The sequence below is a fragment of the Lytechinus pictus genome, chromosome 2 (assembly GCF_037042905.1).
Source record: "Lytechinus pictus isolate F3 Inbred chromosome 2, Lp3.0, whole genome shotgun sequence".
Taxonomy (NCBI): domain Eukaryota; kingdom Metazoa; phylum Echinodermata; class Echinoidea; order Temnopleuroida; family Toxopneustidae; genus Lytechinus; species Lytechinus pictus.
Genome location: NC_087246.1, coordinates 29,409,250 through 29,427,065, shown reverse-complemented (window position 1 = coordinate 29,427,065; position 17,816 = coordinate 29,409,250). Strand labels below are relative to the sequence as shown.

Here is a 17,816-nt window from a genome sequence, read left to right as displayed (position 1 = left end):
GTCCAGCGCAGATATTGTAATATAGATTGAATGTATAATTTTACCTGTGCACGTACAGTATTATCTGTCTCAGACTACGATATATGAGCATGGACCTATGATAACAGCAAATGCGAAAATTGAAGTTAAACATAGATTTGTTATAATCAAGTAAAACATGTAAAATGAACCGAGTAAAAATCTTAACTTGCAATGAAAGAGACCAAGAAACATTTATGATAATACTTATTCATATTTTCACAAAAGATATGATTTCTTCAATAAACATAGCAGCATAACTCTACAAACGTAAACATAACCCTCAAATCATGACGGGTATCGCACTGATCTATATACTGTATGTATAAATAGTATATAATCATGTGCAATATAGATGTATTATGCGCCGTTTGTTTTTATAAAACATGCGCTTCCGGTAAATGTACATTGTTTTCTTTCGGATCACATAAAATGATATATCTTACATCTTATTTCAATTTTTTTCGCTATATGTGACACGACAACAATTATTATGTGTTTATTCGATGAACGCGTTAAAATGGACGAATTTGAGATGCGGAACACAAACATTCTGTACTATTGATAGTTTTCACAAATTTATATTTTGAGTAAATCACGATTTTGTGTTCCATATATATATGTGTGTGTAATATTCCAATTTGAAATGTATATTTATTAGACTTTTAATTTGAAAATTCAAATAAAAAGGATCGCATATCAAAATTAAAAAAAATGTAATAAAAAATGTTAACATATTTCGTCAAATATCAAAATACGTGATTTTCGACATTCTTTCAGATTTTACGCGAAAATGATACTTTCACACAAAAGTGCACTTAGCATCCGCCCGTACGTTATTCCTCAGTATTTCCGCAAGACTTTAAGCTGGGATGCCAAGAAATGACAAATTTTGCTATCCAAACTTCCAAAGTATAAAAACTCTTAGTATGTACTTTATACATGTAATTATGTACATAATGTACGGTATGTTTAATTTTTAATTCAAAATGCGCACCTGGTAAAATATACATTAACCCTTTTCGGATAAAATAAAATGAGATATATTCCATCTTAATTGAAAATTCTTGTAATATTTGTAACATTAGGACATTTACTATACATTCAATGGTTAAACGCATTTAAATCGAAGAATTTAAGTTGTGTAAAAAACGTCAAACTATTGATAGTTTTCACAAACTTTTATTTTGAGGAAATCGCGGTTTTATGTTTCACTGCGCCATATACGTGTGTGTAATATTCAAATTTGAAATGTATATTTATCAGACTTATAATTTGAAAATTCAAATAAAAAGGATCGCATATCAAGGGGTAATTAGAAATTTTAACCTATTCCGTAAAATATAAAAATGCGTGATTTTCGACATTCTTTCAGATCTCACGCTAAAATGACACTTTCACGCAAAAGTGCGCTTGGCATCCGGCCGTACGCTATTCCTTGGTATTTTAGCAAGACTTTTAGCTGGGATGCCAAGCATTAACAAATTTTGCCGTCGAATCCTTACCAAGAGGCCTTTTTGACGTTTGGCCGGTCTACTGTGTACCATTTTCACAATACAACCAGAATTGAATTGAAATTGAATTGATATATGAATTGAATTACATAGCTTCTTCTTCTTCTTCCTTTCTTCCTTTCCTTGGTTGGCAACCAGTCAGGATTGACTATTTTTGCCACAGCTTTTGTTCATTTTCAATAGCTTATTATCATTTTTTTTCCTTTTCCATTCCTTTTAAGCATCGAAATATGGTGTAGTCTTTGTTCCAGCCCCGGTTATTTCAAAATAGCAAATCATGAAGAACAATATTAACAAAGACCCCACAATATCATTGATGTTGAATAACGTGTGTGTGTGTGTGTGTGTATTTGAGTTTTGTCAGACGTGTATCAATCAGATATGATTATTTACGTCTGGGACCGACCTTTAACGTCACCGTCCGAAAGACGTGACCAGGGCTCGAACCTCGAACCTCTGCATCAATTTGTAACTTCCCCACAGCTTGGATTACAGGCGCACGCCACAACGCCCAGAAAATATAGCGTAGTCTTTCTTCAAGACCCAATTGTTTTAGGATAACAAATCATAAAAAAGATATATAATAATAATAAAACAAAGGCCCAACAATCTTATTGATGTTGAATAACTGTTGTTATTTTAGCTTATACGGCGCGTATCATTCAGTAGTGAATATTTGCGCCAATAACATGGAAATATAGCGTAGTCTTCCCTCCAGACCCACTTATTTCAAAATTACAAATATTTTTTAAAGAGTCAACAAGTAACAAAGACCCCCACTATCTTATTATTGTTAAATACCATGGAAATATAGCGTAGTCTTTCATCCAGACCCAGATCTTTCAAATAACAAATGAATAATAATAATAATAAATTAATAATAATAATAAAAAACAAAGACCCACGATCCTCTTTAAGTTGAATAACATGGAAATATTGCGCAGTCTTTCCTCCAGACCCAGTTATAAAAATCATTAAAAGCACAACAACAACAACAAAACAAAGACCCTGCAATCTTATCAACATTGAATAGCATGGCAATATTGTGTAGTCTTTGCTCCAGACCCAGTTATTTCAAAATAGGAAATTATAAGAAACAATAAAAACAAACGATATTAACAAAGAATAGCGTTGTTGTTATCTTGAGTTTTAAGGCGTGTATCATTCATATTTACGCCTTTCACAGGGTTTTTATAGTTTGGAAGATGCTGGGGTCCAAGTTTTAAGATTAATATACGCTTTATTTGTATTTTTAAGAGAACTCAAAACCCAAGCATTTTAACTGGGTTTAATTTTGAAGATTGGTCTTAGCTTTGATTTTTTTTCTTCAATATTTGTTTATCTTTTAAATACCGGGTCTAGACGAAAGACTAAGCATAATACTCGTGTTATTCCACAGGAATAAGAATATGACAAAGTCTTATGTTTTTAAGATTGTTTAGATTATTTTTTAAATGACTGGGTCTGGAATAAAGACAACGCTCTAAACATGTGCTTTTCTACATGGTCTCAATTTGGAGGATTGTTGGTTCTTAGATTCGTTGTTGGGGGTTGGGATTTATTGCTTTTTTATTCTTGAAATAACTGTGTCTAAAGGAAAGTCTACAATCGATCTTCATGTTATTCCACAGTAATTAGATTATTGGGTATTCGTTTTAAAATATTTGTAAAAACTATTTCATTTTTTTCAAATAATAACCAAGTCTGGAGAAAGGATTTTTGCTTTACCCATGCATTATTATACTGTATTGTGGGGGTCTTAGTATTATTTAAAAAAACTGGGTGTGGGGTAAAGACATATTTTTTTACTGGGTGTAACTTTTGAAGATTGGTCTTAGATTTGAAGTTTTTTTAATTCATTTTTTAAATAACCGGGTCTGGAGGAAAGAGTACGTTTTCAAACTCGTGTTATTCCACAAGAATAACAATATGATAGGGTCTTACCTTAGAAGATTTTTTGTTTCGTATTTTTTTTTTTATGATTAGGTCTGGGATAAGGACAACGCTCTAAACCTCTTTTTAAAACAGGTTCTTATGTTGAAGGATTGTTTGGTCTTAGATTTGGAGTTATTTTTTGAAAAAAATAACTGGGTCTGGCTGAAAGACTATGCTATATGTCCATGTTATCCAGTATTAATAAGATTATGGGGTCTTATACTGTTTTTGTTGTTGTTGTATTGTTATTTATAAGTTTGGAATAACAGGGTTTGGAGAAAAGACTAAGTTCGATTTTCATGTTTATTCCACTGGAATATCATTATGGTATCTTACACTGTAAAAAAAATTAGTAGAAATTACTTAATAAAATTGTGGCAAAAAAAAGCCTTAATTTTTTCAAGTATTTATGACTTTGGCAGTTTTAAGTAAAATTTACTTATTTTCTTTGCTTCCATTTTACTCAAAAGATTTAGTTACAATAACTTAATTCAATTAAGTAAAACAATCACTAAAATATTTGAAAATATCAAATGGGGGAGTGGATGGACTTTCGTGATTCGAAAGTCCGCTCCCCCATCGTCCCACTTTTGGTGGCATCATTTTCATTTTATACATGTTTTATCCAAATATTAGACTTTGTGAATTGTCACTTACCTGTACATGTATAGGTACTGACATTGATATTTATACGCGATCGTTTCATTCTTACAAATAAAACAGTGAGAATAATTTTCTGCTAAATGACTATTAAATGTTGCCTTTTCTTTGATTCAACAAAAGAATACAATAGTTAGCACACCCTTATCCAAAACAATTTCAAACACAAATAGAAATGACAGTTATTAAAAAAAAAACACATTTACTTGCTCTAATGAATATTCATGCATTATTTAAATATGGCGTTAATTGAAAATATAAGTACATTCAACATGATTTTATAAGTAATAATCATCTTTGCCTAATTGAGTTAGATTTACTCAATCAAAGCAAGCTATCAATACGTGAATTTTCTTAAATGTATATTGAACCCAAATAAATCAAGTAAATCAAGTAAATTAAAAGACAAGTTGAAACTACTTAAAAACAACGAAAAATAATTACAAATTGTAAATTCTACTTAAATACATTAAGTGTTAACTACTGATTCAATGTTTTTTTTACAGTGTAGTTTGGACTTATATTATAATTTTTGAACTAACCGGGTCTGGAAAAAAGACTTTAGACTTATATACTAATTTTTGAAACAGCCGGGTCTGGAAAAAAAGATTTTGGACTTATAGTATAATTTTTGAATTAACCGGGTCTGGAAAAAAGACTTTGCACTTTTGTGCTATACAAACGTATTACTATAGGGTTTTAGATTTTAGTTTTAAGTAACTGGGTCTGGAGAAAAGACTACGCTCGATTCTCAATTTACTCTTAGCGCATAAGTTAAAACAACAACAAACACATTAATTCCACCAGTTTTAAATAACTGGGTCTGGAGAAAAGACTAAGCTCTGTTCTCAATTTTGTTCCACTGGAATATCATTATCGTATCTTAGTTTGAACTTATATTATAATTTTTTTAATAACCGAATCTGGAAAAAGAGACTTTGGATTTATATTATAATTTTTGAAACAACCGGGTCTGGAAAGAAGACTTTGGACTTATATTATAATTTTTGAAACAACCGGGTACGGAAAAAAGACTTTGGACTTATATTATAATTTTTTAATTAACCAGGTCTGGAAAAAAGACTTTGCAATTTTGTGCTGTATGAACGCATTACTATAGGATTCTAGTTTAGAACGAAATCGCCAAAAATTCCCTTCAAATTTATAACATTTGTGGGTAAAGTCATTATTACATTTGTGGGCGATCAAAAATTATTACATTTGTGGGTAAAGTGCATTATTACATTTGTGAGTGAAATTATTACATTTGTGGGTAAAGTGTTATTACATTTGTGGGCGTTATTACATTTGAGGGCGTTATTACATTTGTGGGTGCAACATTCCCCCCTTCTTCCTCTTGCCCTCTCTCTCGAAAGAGCCATTCATCTGTAGAACGAGCAGCTTTGATCGCTAGTCTTCGTATCAGACAGCTAGCGACCGATGACAAACATTCCCTGAGAGGAGATGTACTCAAGAAAGCAATAGAGGAAGACAAGGCCAAAGGAAGAATCCCTGTTTATGTAAGATACGCCTTCAGTGATTTATTAATAATCACGATAAGCTTTAAGTACTTAGGACCTGAAAAGGAAATTTAAAATAAAAATATGAAGGAAATTAAAAGAAATAATCTAAAATATAATTAATATTCAGCCTTTCTCAGTACGCGTATATTACGCAACGGGTCCGAAAACTTTGAAAATGATGTTATAAATCTTCAAAATGGAAAACTGCATGTATGGACTTCCAAAAAAAAACTCTAGCGGAGCAGATGAGGATTTAGGTAGATTCTCAGATGTTTGGATTACAAATTCGATTTTCTATTCCATTATGCGTTATGATACATGTATGGTCATATTTTTTTTTTATGAAAGTGCAATGATTTCCTGCTGGCAATTCATGGAAGGTTTTCATTAAGAAATGTCGAAACGTTCAATAATTTTATCGTGTAATTTTTGTAAGGTATCTTTTAACTTCTGCCGTTCTTTTTTTTTAGTTTTGCTTATTTTCTTTACTTCGATTGCAGCTTAACATTCATTTTGAAAAGATTTTTTTCTTGTCTATTTTTATGAATGATCATTGACATTGAATATTGTATCAATAACACTTTTCAGCTCTGTGCCACACTTGGAACAACCACATCATGTGCTTTCGATAATCTGAAGGAGCTGGGACCAATATGTAAGTATTAATGCTGGAGGCAAATCTTAAACTATGTAATTTATCGTTAATATTTCATACATGTTCCATTAAAAAATAATGTGTGTGTGTGTGTGTTTTACATTCCACTCATTCATCTGTTTCATTCGCATCATCTCGCCAGCTATATAGTATGGCTTAATGAGACCAAAAATTTTGAGAGGTACAACGTAGCGAATGGAGCAAAATATCAAAGAAGTCGCGATCGATCAATTATTTTTTACCTTTTTGAAATGATATTCTATCTAATTTCATTATGGATTTTGAAATAGCATTCATAGAATTATATCATATTTCACATTTTCGATCTTCTTCTTGTGTGTTTGTTTGTGTGCGGTATATCTGTCTCCTGCATTCTGATTGTTTTTTTTTTTTTGGGGGGGGGGGGTTTCATGGCTTGTCAAACAAATATTCAGACAATATTTATCAACTTTGCCGTTAAAAAAACCAAAGCCAATATTTTCAATTATACAAAATGTAAATTAGGCTAATTATAATTCTTTTATTCCCCTCATTTTATAGGTAAAGAAGAAGGTCTGTGGTTCCATATTGATGCAGCGTATGCCGGAAGTGCATTTATATGCCCTGAATATAGACATCTATTAAACGGTGTTGAAGTAAGTCATTGTCTTCCTTCTATTACTTAAAACTATCCATAATTATCAATATGGAGTAATATTCCATAAATTGTTGAATGTAGCCTTTGGCCATGAGATGTATTTTGAAGTGCGATATTCATATGCTGACATTGTGTTTATTATCAGTTTTCTACCTTTTATGTATGCATTCGTTTGTCTATTTACCATCTTCCTTCCTTCATTCATGAAGTTATTCATAACTGACATCCTCATGGCTATTGGTAGAAGCACAATATGGAAAGCCTCTATCATCATTTTGAATATTTTGTTTCCCCTTGGATACAATTTTAGCTTAATAGTCTTTTTTAGCTTGATGGTTTACATGGTATATCTTATTTTCAATTTTAGCTCGCCGATTCTTTCAACTTCAACCCTCACAAGTTTCTTCGTGTAACCTTCGACTGCTCGGCACTATGGGTAAAAGATAGGGCCGCGTTAGAGGGCGCCTTCCATGTTAACCCAGCCTACCTCAAACACCATCACCAAGACACTGTCATAGATTACAGGGTATAGTATCATTTTGATCATATATTTAATTGTCTCGTTATTTACCTTAGTATCCTACCCCATCAATTAATGCTGTCACATTATTTCATGTTATTTTTTTTCATTCGTTGTATCCCCCTTATCATCATCATCAACATCATCATCAACATCGTCATCATCAACATCAGCATCACCATCATCAACATCGTCATAATCAACATCATAATCAAAATCATCAACATCGTCATCATTTAATCATCAACATCATCACCATCATCATCATTACCACCACCACTATCATCATCGTCATCATCAACATCATAATCAACATCGTCATCATCAACATCATAATCAACATCATCAACATCGTCATCATCAACATCATCATCACCACCATCGTCATTATTAGCGTCATCATCGTCATCATCGTCATCATCACCATCTTTATTATCTTCAGCAGCACCATCATTCATTTCCGTCTTTGTCATCATCATGACCAACGTGATCATGATAACTCCATTTCGCGTCACTTTATATTTCATTTTGATTTTTAATGTCATTCTTTCTCGACTAAAGTTGATCCTTGTCTGAAGTCCTGAACACACTCATGCACTTTCTAATTCCATTGTAATGCTGCCCGTGTCCCTCTCATACGTGTACTCTCACTTAATTCCTCTTTTCTACCTAATCCCTTCTCCAAAACACATCGTGACACCGAGATGAAGAGTTCTGATTTTAGTATTAAACAAAACAAAATCTTCACTGGTTCAAAGTTTGAAAAAATAATACGCAAAATCTCTCATCACTATTTTTGTCCTTTTTTGCTATCAATAATTATGAAACCATACTTCATGACGCATGTATGATTGTGTTTATAACAAACATCAGTTCCATAACCGTTCTCTTTATCCGCAAATGTGAAACCATAGTTGATGACGCATGAACGCTGCATTACAAAATCATCCCTTTACCGCACCAGGGGCGGATCCAGCTCCCGCCAATAGGGGGGCCGAATTTTTTTTCACCCATATTTTCCCCGATCGGCCGCTCAAAGTTGAGTTTTGTTTGTTTCTTTGAAGGGGTTGTCTCAGTGGCGTAATGAGCCAAAAATTGTGAGGGGGCTTGATACGGCATATCGCGTTAAATTTATAAGAAGTTGCGAGCGAGCAAAATTTTTGACATTTTAATTACAAAAATCAAAGTTTGCGATAGATTTTGACATAACATTTGAAAAATTACAGGCCTATATTCACACTTATCCCTTTCATTTTCTCCCCATTTTCTTGGTCGTGAAAAATTGGGGGGGGGGGGCAAAACGCCGATGTCTTAACAGTCATTTCTTAGCTTTATTCTTATAAATAAAAAACAATAATTATCTCATAAGCCCTATTTGAGTAGTGGACGCGCGAAGCGCGAGCTGAAAATCTTTGAAATTTCATGTATTTTGTCCTGAAAAATACATATTTCAACTTTTAGATAATGCGAGCGCAAAGCGCGAGCTGAAAATTTTGTGACGTTCCGACCTAAAAAAATTGACATTCTGAGCACTTTTTGAAATAAACGGTATAGGTCTAAAACTAAACAATTGATGCGAAGCGCGAGCAGAAAAAAATTGAGATTTGAGACCAAAAAATGGGACACTCTATTCATGTTTTGTAAATCATGAAAAAGGAAGTTCCTACACTAATAATGCGAGCGCAAACTGGATAATTTTTTTTCTCACTTTTTGAATGAAGATCAAGCTGCGTATCTCAATAAACATGTGTGCGCGGGTTTTAGAGTTAGACAGAATCTGGGCATTCTGAATACATTTCATTTTTTATAATGAAAATTAATAATGTGAGCGCGAAGCGCGAGCGGAAAATATTTGATATTCTGGTATGAAAAGGGTGAATTCAAGCACTATCTAAAGCACTGTGTAGGAAAATGGTGAAGTGTAAGTGGATAACACTAAATAAATGATGCGAGTGCGAAGCGCGAGGTGATATTTTTATTATTAGTTTGACCTAGGACCTGGACATTCTAGGCCTAAGGACATTTTGTCATATGAAAATGATGACCTTTTTTCCTATTCCTCTTCCTAAGCGAGATATGAAACTTGTCGATATTCCTTTCTGAAAAATTGACAATTTAGTTATTAGGAATTCATGAAAATTTTATCATCATATTTTTTAATGTAATAAGCCTTATGAGTGAGTAAAAATTTGTTGACATTAGAGGCCTGAAAACTCGATATTTTAAGCACTTTTTGTAATCATGAATAGGATTTATGAGTTGATATATTTTTAACTATTAATGCGGCGAGCGCAAATCGCGAGACGAAATTTTTGATAAACAGTCATAAAAGGGGGATTTTAAGTAGTTTGTTATAGAATTAATATATAAAGAATCTTATGGAATAAACAAAGACAATATGTAGGCCTACTTGGCAAATCAAATAATGCGAGCGCACAGCGCAAAAAGCTGCAAATGATATTCACACCATAAAACGGACATTTTACAGAGCACTTAAAAAAAAATCAATTTGTAAATCAAACAAAAAAGCTCGATATGTCCGAGCTAAAATATGTTTTGTATATTGACTTCAAAACTTGACATTTAAGCTTCGTATCAGCCTATTTAGCAAGATATGTATCTCATCGAAACAGGCTATGCGAGCGCGAAGCGCGAGCGAAACTTTGATAAATTAACATGAAATATATATTTTCAAATCATTTTCCAAGTCTTTCCCTGACCTTAATTTATTCACTCGTCTCCCTTCGCTTATTTTGCTCTTCTTTTTTCCTCCTTTCTTTCCCCTTCTTTTTCTTTTTTCCTCTTTCTTTCTTTTTTTGCTCCGCCAATAGGGGGGGGGGGGCGGGCCCCTCGACCCCCTGGATCGGCCTATGCCCACGTCATCATCTTTTTGTGACCCCAAAATCATATATATTTCATTAAAATCAAAATATGTAACTTTTCTTTCTTTTATTTTCAGCCGTGTTTATTTATTTTGTAAATTTCCTCTTGTAGTAATTATATTTTTTCGCCGAAATGCATTTTCATGCAGTCCCCAAAATGACGTACTAAAATCTAATGAAATTAAAATCGCAGAAAGGTGACTACAACCGCGTAGCGAGGATTTCATTTTGGAGGGGGCGGTAAATGCTCGCGAAGCGTGCCAACACTTACAGAGCGCGCGAAGCGCGCTCCCTAGGGGGTGGGTGCAGGGAGGGGGGGGGGGAATTTCCCCCTCGCGAAGCGCGAAGCTTTCAGTGTTTCATAAATTAAAATGAAAAGGAGCCGTCTCTCTTGTCTCTAGTACCTATATCAGCTCCAATTCAGTTGACTATATTGTGATTTTGAACCTTGTTTTCAAAAGTGATTGTGAACGCACAAAAAAGGGATAAAATGGAGAAAATCAAAATAATAATTAGCCTGCGCGAAGCGCGGAAGCTAAAGCGTTTTATAAAGTTTTTTCCAAAAAAAAGGGTCTCGAGATTAGGGTTCTCTAAGTTAAAATGAATGCTTTCCTCGGAAAGATAAGATTTGATTACAAACAATTATATCTTTAACTCGCAAAACAGAGGAGAAGAAGGGTATATGCCGGGAGGAAGATATTCCTCCCCGCCCAGAGCAATGAAACTCTGAAATTTCAAAGGGCGGACGTTTCATCAAATGCAGATATCTCTAATACCCCATCGGGTCTAATTCAATTGATTTTCTAAGATTGAACTTCATTACAAGGAAAATAGTGCGCAAAAAGTTGAAACTTCTGTGATTTATTTAAATTATATAAAAAAGGATGATTTCTTGACTATTATCCTGAAGCGCTTCATTTTGAATGATAAAGAAACTTAAGTGTCATTCAAACTTTCAAACTGAGGGCGCAAAACAGGACAGGAGATGAATGTGCAGGGAAATGAAGTTTAATAAAATTTTGATTTAAAAAAATTGTACTTTTTTTAATTAAATACGACACGAATTGTATACCTTCCTCTTTTTAAATTAGGTACCTGTTTGCCCCCAAATTATGGTTGTTTAGTAATGAGCTGAAAAGCGAGAGAAGTTGCCTATATGGAGAAGACGGCAGAAATTGATATAAAGATTTTACCCGCCTGGAGTCGACCCGACCAGAAGTTGCGCGATCAATTTGAAAAAAAAAGATAACTTCATACACTTAGTCGGACCATGGACCTACTAGCAAATAGGTCCATGGTCGGACTAACCTTACTCTAATTCCATGGAGCTATTTTAGACTTTTACTGGTACGTCTTATTTCGGGAAGTTAATGGAAATGCATTGTGGTGAAAAAAAATCTACTTCAACTTGTTTGAGGTTTATTAACCAAATAGTTATTTTGTCCGGACAATATTAATGAGAAACACCCTGTTAAAACTTTACATTTTCAATGTCTCATCTGATAGGTTTTCTTCATTTTTTTCAACAGCATTGGCAGATTCCATTAGGTCGCCGGTTCAGATCTCTCAAGCTTTGGTTTGTTTTCAGACTGTTTGGGGTAGAAAAACTTCAAGATTACATTAGAAAGGTAAACCTAAGATTATTTTTTTTAATCCTATGATTATTTGGATAAAGACGTCTCGATAAATTTGTTTATTGTTTATGACTATTTTTTGTTTGTTTTAAAATCATATTTTATTTATTCCTCATTATATAAAACATGTGAAAATAATTAATAACATGAGATCATTAACATAATTGCATCAGAATTAATATACACAAACATTTTAAATTGCCTATTCCAGAAGTAGACTTAGAACGGACTTAGAATCAATCTGTACATATTTCTTTGACAATTTATAATCAACAAAGGGAATAGTAATACAAAATAGAATATTCTACATGTTCTAGAAATCTCTATACATATAATTTCAAAACCCAACACACTTATAATCTATAGATAAATTTCAAGTTAAACATGATATTTTTCCTTTACAATACCATGAAATCAAAATGATTTGAGGAAGTTATGATAAAACACACATACACAATTGTGGTACTGAACGATTACAAATGAAAAGAAAATGAAAGAAAGTTCCCGGAGAAAGTCTTGATGTGAAAGAATGAATGCAAATTTACAGCCCCCTCCTCCCTGCAACGTATCCACATACGTATTTATTATTTTTCCAACTCTGTTTCATCTATTGCAATTTTATCCAGCACGTGTCTCTTGCGAAGGAATTCGAAGCGCTCGTGGTCAGTGACAACCGATTTGAAATCGTTGCGGAGGTCGTTCTGGGTCTCGTCTGCTTCAGATTAAAGGTAAGATATTTTTTCTTTTTAGGTAACACCCGGAGGTAACAGAATATATTTACATTTTCACTTGTCTGTATCTTTGAATTCGGTGGTTCAGTAAAAAGAATACGCAAATTTTTTGGTGTATAACCTTACAATGGTCATAATATAGCAAAGAAGAAAATATATATATAGTTTGAGTCTTAATTTTTGATTCGATGCTTTATTCTGAAAAATCTTTAAGCGAGTGAAATAATGTACATTGCTTAAATTAATGAATTTGACGTATAAAGAGGAAAAACCACCAGTGCATTAAATAATAATAAAATAAGATTGACATTATGATTTAAAAATCAATAGCATGGCGTTTTTGTTCCAAAACAATTTCACCAATTTGGATACCAGCTCCCCTTTTTAATAATGAAATTCTGGATCCGTCTTGGTCTAAAACGTCTTTTTTTCCTGGCATGCCTTTCTTTCCATCAATCATTCACTCTTAGAAACACAGTGCGAGTGAGGTGTGAGTTTTGAACCGTATTTGAAACCCTCGAGAAAAGGGTTCCCAAAAAAGGTCTTTACGTACGTGTTCAAGAAGCTCAAGAACCTGACGGCTTCTAAAGCACTTCTAGAGATCATTTGAAGGTTCTATATACGGGACAATCATCATAGAACCCTAGCCGGCTTTCTTTTAAGAATCTTTTCTCTGTGTCTCTCTCTGTGTTAAATTATGAGTTGGTAATGATATCACTCTCATATGATTTTTTATCATATCATTTTGGTTGTTTCCCCCCCCCCCCTTTTTTCATATTCCATGTGATTCCAAACCCGGATGTTGGAATATTAAAAATAATATGTTTATGCTTTTAATCTGACTCTTGAATGTCAAGGAACGGATCTACTACTTCATTAAATATATTTTTATATTCTTACCTCGCCAGGGCTCCGACAACTTGAATAAGATCTTACTGGATCGGATCAATGCAGACGGCAAGATACACATGGTCGGTTCAGTGCTAAAAGGTCGTTACATCCTCAGAATGGCGGTGTGTGGATCAGAGACCGCATCAAGACACATGATTCATGCATGGGATGTCATTACAGAACTCACTACGAAACTCTTGGCTGAGGGGACTAATGGAAATGATGAGCTTACGTCAACCAAATGCGTGTCGCCGGCGCAGAAGACCAATGGACACGCCCCGACTTCAGTAGAGTAACCTATTTTTCATAGATCTCAGGAAAAAAAAATCAAAGTCATAATCTAATGTATATTTTTATCTCTACTCTGCTTGGTCAAAATGATAGATATAATCATTCTCTTTTTTTCTGACCAGTCTTCTGAAAAAAATTGACCTTCACCTATTATTATGTAATAATTTATTCATTTGAATATTTTGTTAAATCATTTTTGTATTTATTGAACAATCACCTTATCCAGAAGCTGTAAAGTTCATTCTACTTATAATAGATATTTCACCTGCAATGTCGACTAAATAGCGTTATTATGCATGACAAAACAGCCCACGTTATCTGCCATGTCGACTAAATAGCGTTAATTATTATGACATGACGAAATAGCCTACGTTATCTGCCACGTCGACTAAATAGCGCTATCATGACATGACGAAATAGCCTACCTTATCTGCCACATTGACTCATAAAAGTATGCATGTCGTCTTTGTGACTTATATCTCGCCAATTTGACGAAATTTAACTTTTTTATAAGTCAACTCGACGAGATAATTTATATCACAATGTCAACATACAGCTTTTCATATTTGACTTGGCAAGATACCCTATTTCGTCATGTCGACATGACGACAAGGTTGCGTCAACATAACAAAATAAAATATCTCGCCATTTGGTCAAGTCGATGTTACTTTGAAGATTCCCACTCGTCGGAACAAAAAAAAAACGATGAGCTGTCACTCTGTGAAAAGTACAAAGTATTTATTTTTTTAAAGGGAGAAATCTCATCATTCATGCCTTACACACACACACACCCTCCCACACCTCACAGATCCCCCCACACACACACACTTGTATATCGAGCACATCATGTGTTTATGATCAAAGTATGTCACTACATACCGAGGAATATAGGCAATGGAGGAATGTCATACATCATCATCGAAAATGATAATTTTTATGACATTATTCTACAACCGAGGACATCTTTAGTTGTCAATGGGAGACTCTTTAAAGGGGTACCCCAGGCTGAAAATAATTATATCAAAATAAATAGCGTGAACTTTAATGAGCAAAATGCTGAAAATGTCATCAAATCTGATAACAGATAACAAAGTTGTCGAACTTTAAAGTTCAGAAATATTTTGTGAAAACATTTATGTGAACATCGGCATGAATATTCATAAGATGGGCTGATGAAGTCATGTCCCCACTTTCCCTTTTCTCACGTTATTATACTTGAAATCACAATTATTTCATATTTCCTTACATATGTGTATGATATGCCCCCCTTATAATGAAATAGGTTGCAGCAATGATTATCTAATTCATAAAGTCAGTTGTCAATCCATTTTTTTAATTATTGGAGGATAAATTTTGAATCAACATAATTTCATATAATAAAATACAAAAGAACAAGTGGGGATATGACATCATCAATTTGCTCATTGAATATTCATGAAGACATGCATAGAACTATTTCACTGAAATAATGCAAATCTTTAAACTACCATAACGGTTATTACTTATCCGATTTTTGATCAAATCAGTTTCAGTGTCTTGTTTGATTGTTCTTTATCTGTTTAAATCATTTTGTTCTCAGCATGGAGTACCCCTTTAAATGTATACACCTATTATGAAAGAATATATAATTTTGGATGTTTCCAATGGGTCTTTGAACCGAGGACGTCATCGCTGTGCTGTGTGTCCTAAAAAAATCCGTGTTCGTTTTCCACCATAATTATAGGAGTTTACGCTCAACGATGTACTGAGGATTCGAGAGCATATATAGATTTATTGTCAAATGCCCTCATGACAAATCTAACAACGAAGAAGTCTTTGTCAAAAATTTGTGAATCAAAACAGCAGTTTATATATAGTCCTTGACTCTGGACAAACGACATAATTACAATTTTTCGTCAGCTTTGAAACTCAAGACGGATCTGCCAATTTTCGATAAAGACCTCTGACGGGCATTTTTCGTCATTCTTTTTTCCTTCGCTCAGCGAAAACTAAGTGAGATCGAACACACACGCGCGCGCGCGCGCGCTTGTATTTCATCGACTAATAAGGCAAGTCACCAAGACTGTTTCAAATGAAATCAGTCATAACTGAATTGTGCAATCATACAGGCTTCATAATTATACCTACCTGAATGTATTTGCATTACCCTGATCGATGTAATCCTATTTAGTTTGTTTTCGTCAAGACGCATTTAGAATGAAGATGTTGCCTATACACGCAGGTGCGGGCCACACATTTGCATTAGAAAAGTCATAGGCCTATAATGTCAATATTTGTACTTACAAGATTGCAAATCGATTTAACTTATATTCATTTTTATCAGCTATATAGGCCTGGATCTATATATATTCATAATGCACTCACTCGTTCGTAAAGTATGTATCATATTAATACTCTGGATGAAATAAGCTTTTAATTTTACGATTACTATATGTCATGTGTAATTCTATTAAAATAAAATCGTTGTTACATTTTCACAGTACTAACTATTAGAATTTAATGTGGATTTATTTTTTAGAGATGGTTATTTTGATGTAAATTCTCCACTTATTGTACAGTCCATCAACTTTACTTAAATCATGGTGTTTAATGTTTGAATGTCTATATTAGTTTCTTTGTAAGGCGTTCTGCGTCGTCTGTTATTTATTTCAATTGAATGCACATATTAATTTATTGACGAATAAAGTTACTCAAAATTGTAAAATGACATAAGGTTTCCAAGATTTAGATGTATCTTTGCATCATTTGTCTTCGTTGATCAGCTCAACTGATCAAAAATGTCATTACACTTCTCAGTAACAAGGTTTACTATGAAGAATGGTATTTGCTGCAGCATACCATCATGCTTGCGTCCGCGAGATGGGGGCAAGGAGGACATTGATGGTTAAAAGACAAGTCCACCCCACCAAATAGTTGATTTGAATAAAAAGAGAAAAATCCATCAAATACAACCAGTAGCGTACCGTGACTCGGAGGAGACAAAGCATTGGGGGGCAAAGCATTGTTCACAGACAATGCACTGCCCCCCCAATGCTTTGTCTCCTGCGGTTCACGGTACGCTACTGAATACAACACTAAAAATTTCATCAAAATCGGATTTGAAATAAGAAAGTTCACAAAACAGTGTTATATGCACATGCTGGTCGGTATACGTGTAACAACAATTAATTCCTCCCTGAACATGTGGAACTAGCAATGTTGAATACTATAAGGTTCAGTCAAGTTGGTCCTTATTGTCAAATCTGTAAAAAAAAAAATGAAATATTGTTTAATTCAAACAATAAAAAACAAAAGAAATAGTGAGTGAGGGACATCATCGACTTTCTCATCTGCATGTCACTGAATTGTGCATATCACTATTTAGTGAAAAATAAGCGAAATTTTGAAATGTCATAACTTTCTTATTTTACATCCGATTTTGATGAAATTTTCAGCGTTCTGCTAGTTGGATTTTTCTCTATATATTAAAATCAACATGTTTCTGGGGTTGACTTGACCTTTAATAAAAGCACGTTAAAAGGGTTGTTTACAGTAAAAAGGATCCGGAAAATTTGAAAACATTTTTAAAACCCCGATTCTTGTAAACGTAAAGACGTAATCAAGATTGGACCCTCGAAGAAATGCATCAATTCTTAACTTCCAAAATAACATAGATTTAATTACTTGCGCTCACCATGATCGCATTTTATCCACTGTTATTTTATTGCGTTGCAAGGAGGGCAAGAGGCATACAAATTCGAAGAAAATTGAAAGCGACTGATCAAGCTTGTCGTAGGAGTGCTTTTGCCTTTATCTAACGTGAAATTGAAGGGTTGCGTGCACAATTTTGGTGAATTTTGTGAAAATTTTCAGTAAGAAATGTAGGTTTTCAAAATCTAAATGAGGGGGAAAATAGTCTGCCAAAACCCCAGATGACGTCACCGAC

General features: G+C 33.7%; 1 protein-coding gene across 1 annotated transcript; it reads left to right on the top strand.

The window, feature by feature from the left end:
* The first annotated feature begins 404 nt into the window (after window positions 1-404).
* LOC129281727 (aromatic-L-amino-acid decarboxylase-like) lies at window positions 405-16,610 on the top strand. The gene is made up of 8 exons (XM_064095591.1): window positions 405-415; window positions 5,407-5,647; window positions 6,239-6,305; window positions 6,846-6,940; window positions 7,310-7,468; window positions 11,874-11,972; window positions 12,605-12,706; window positions 13,618-16,610. Exons 1-8 carry the CDS (start codon window positions 405-407, stop codon window positions 13,894-13,896), a joined length of 1,053 nt encoding a protein of 350 aa, XP_063951661.1. The 3' UTR covers window positions 13,897-16,610.
* The last annotated feature ends 1,206 nt before the right edge of the window (window positions 16,611-17,816 follow it).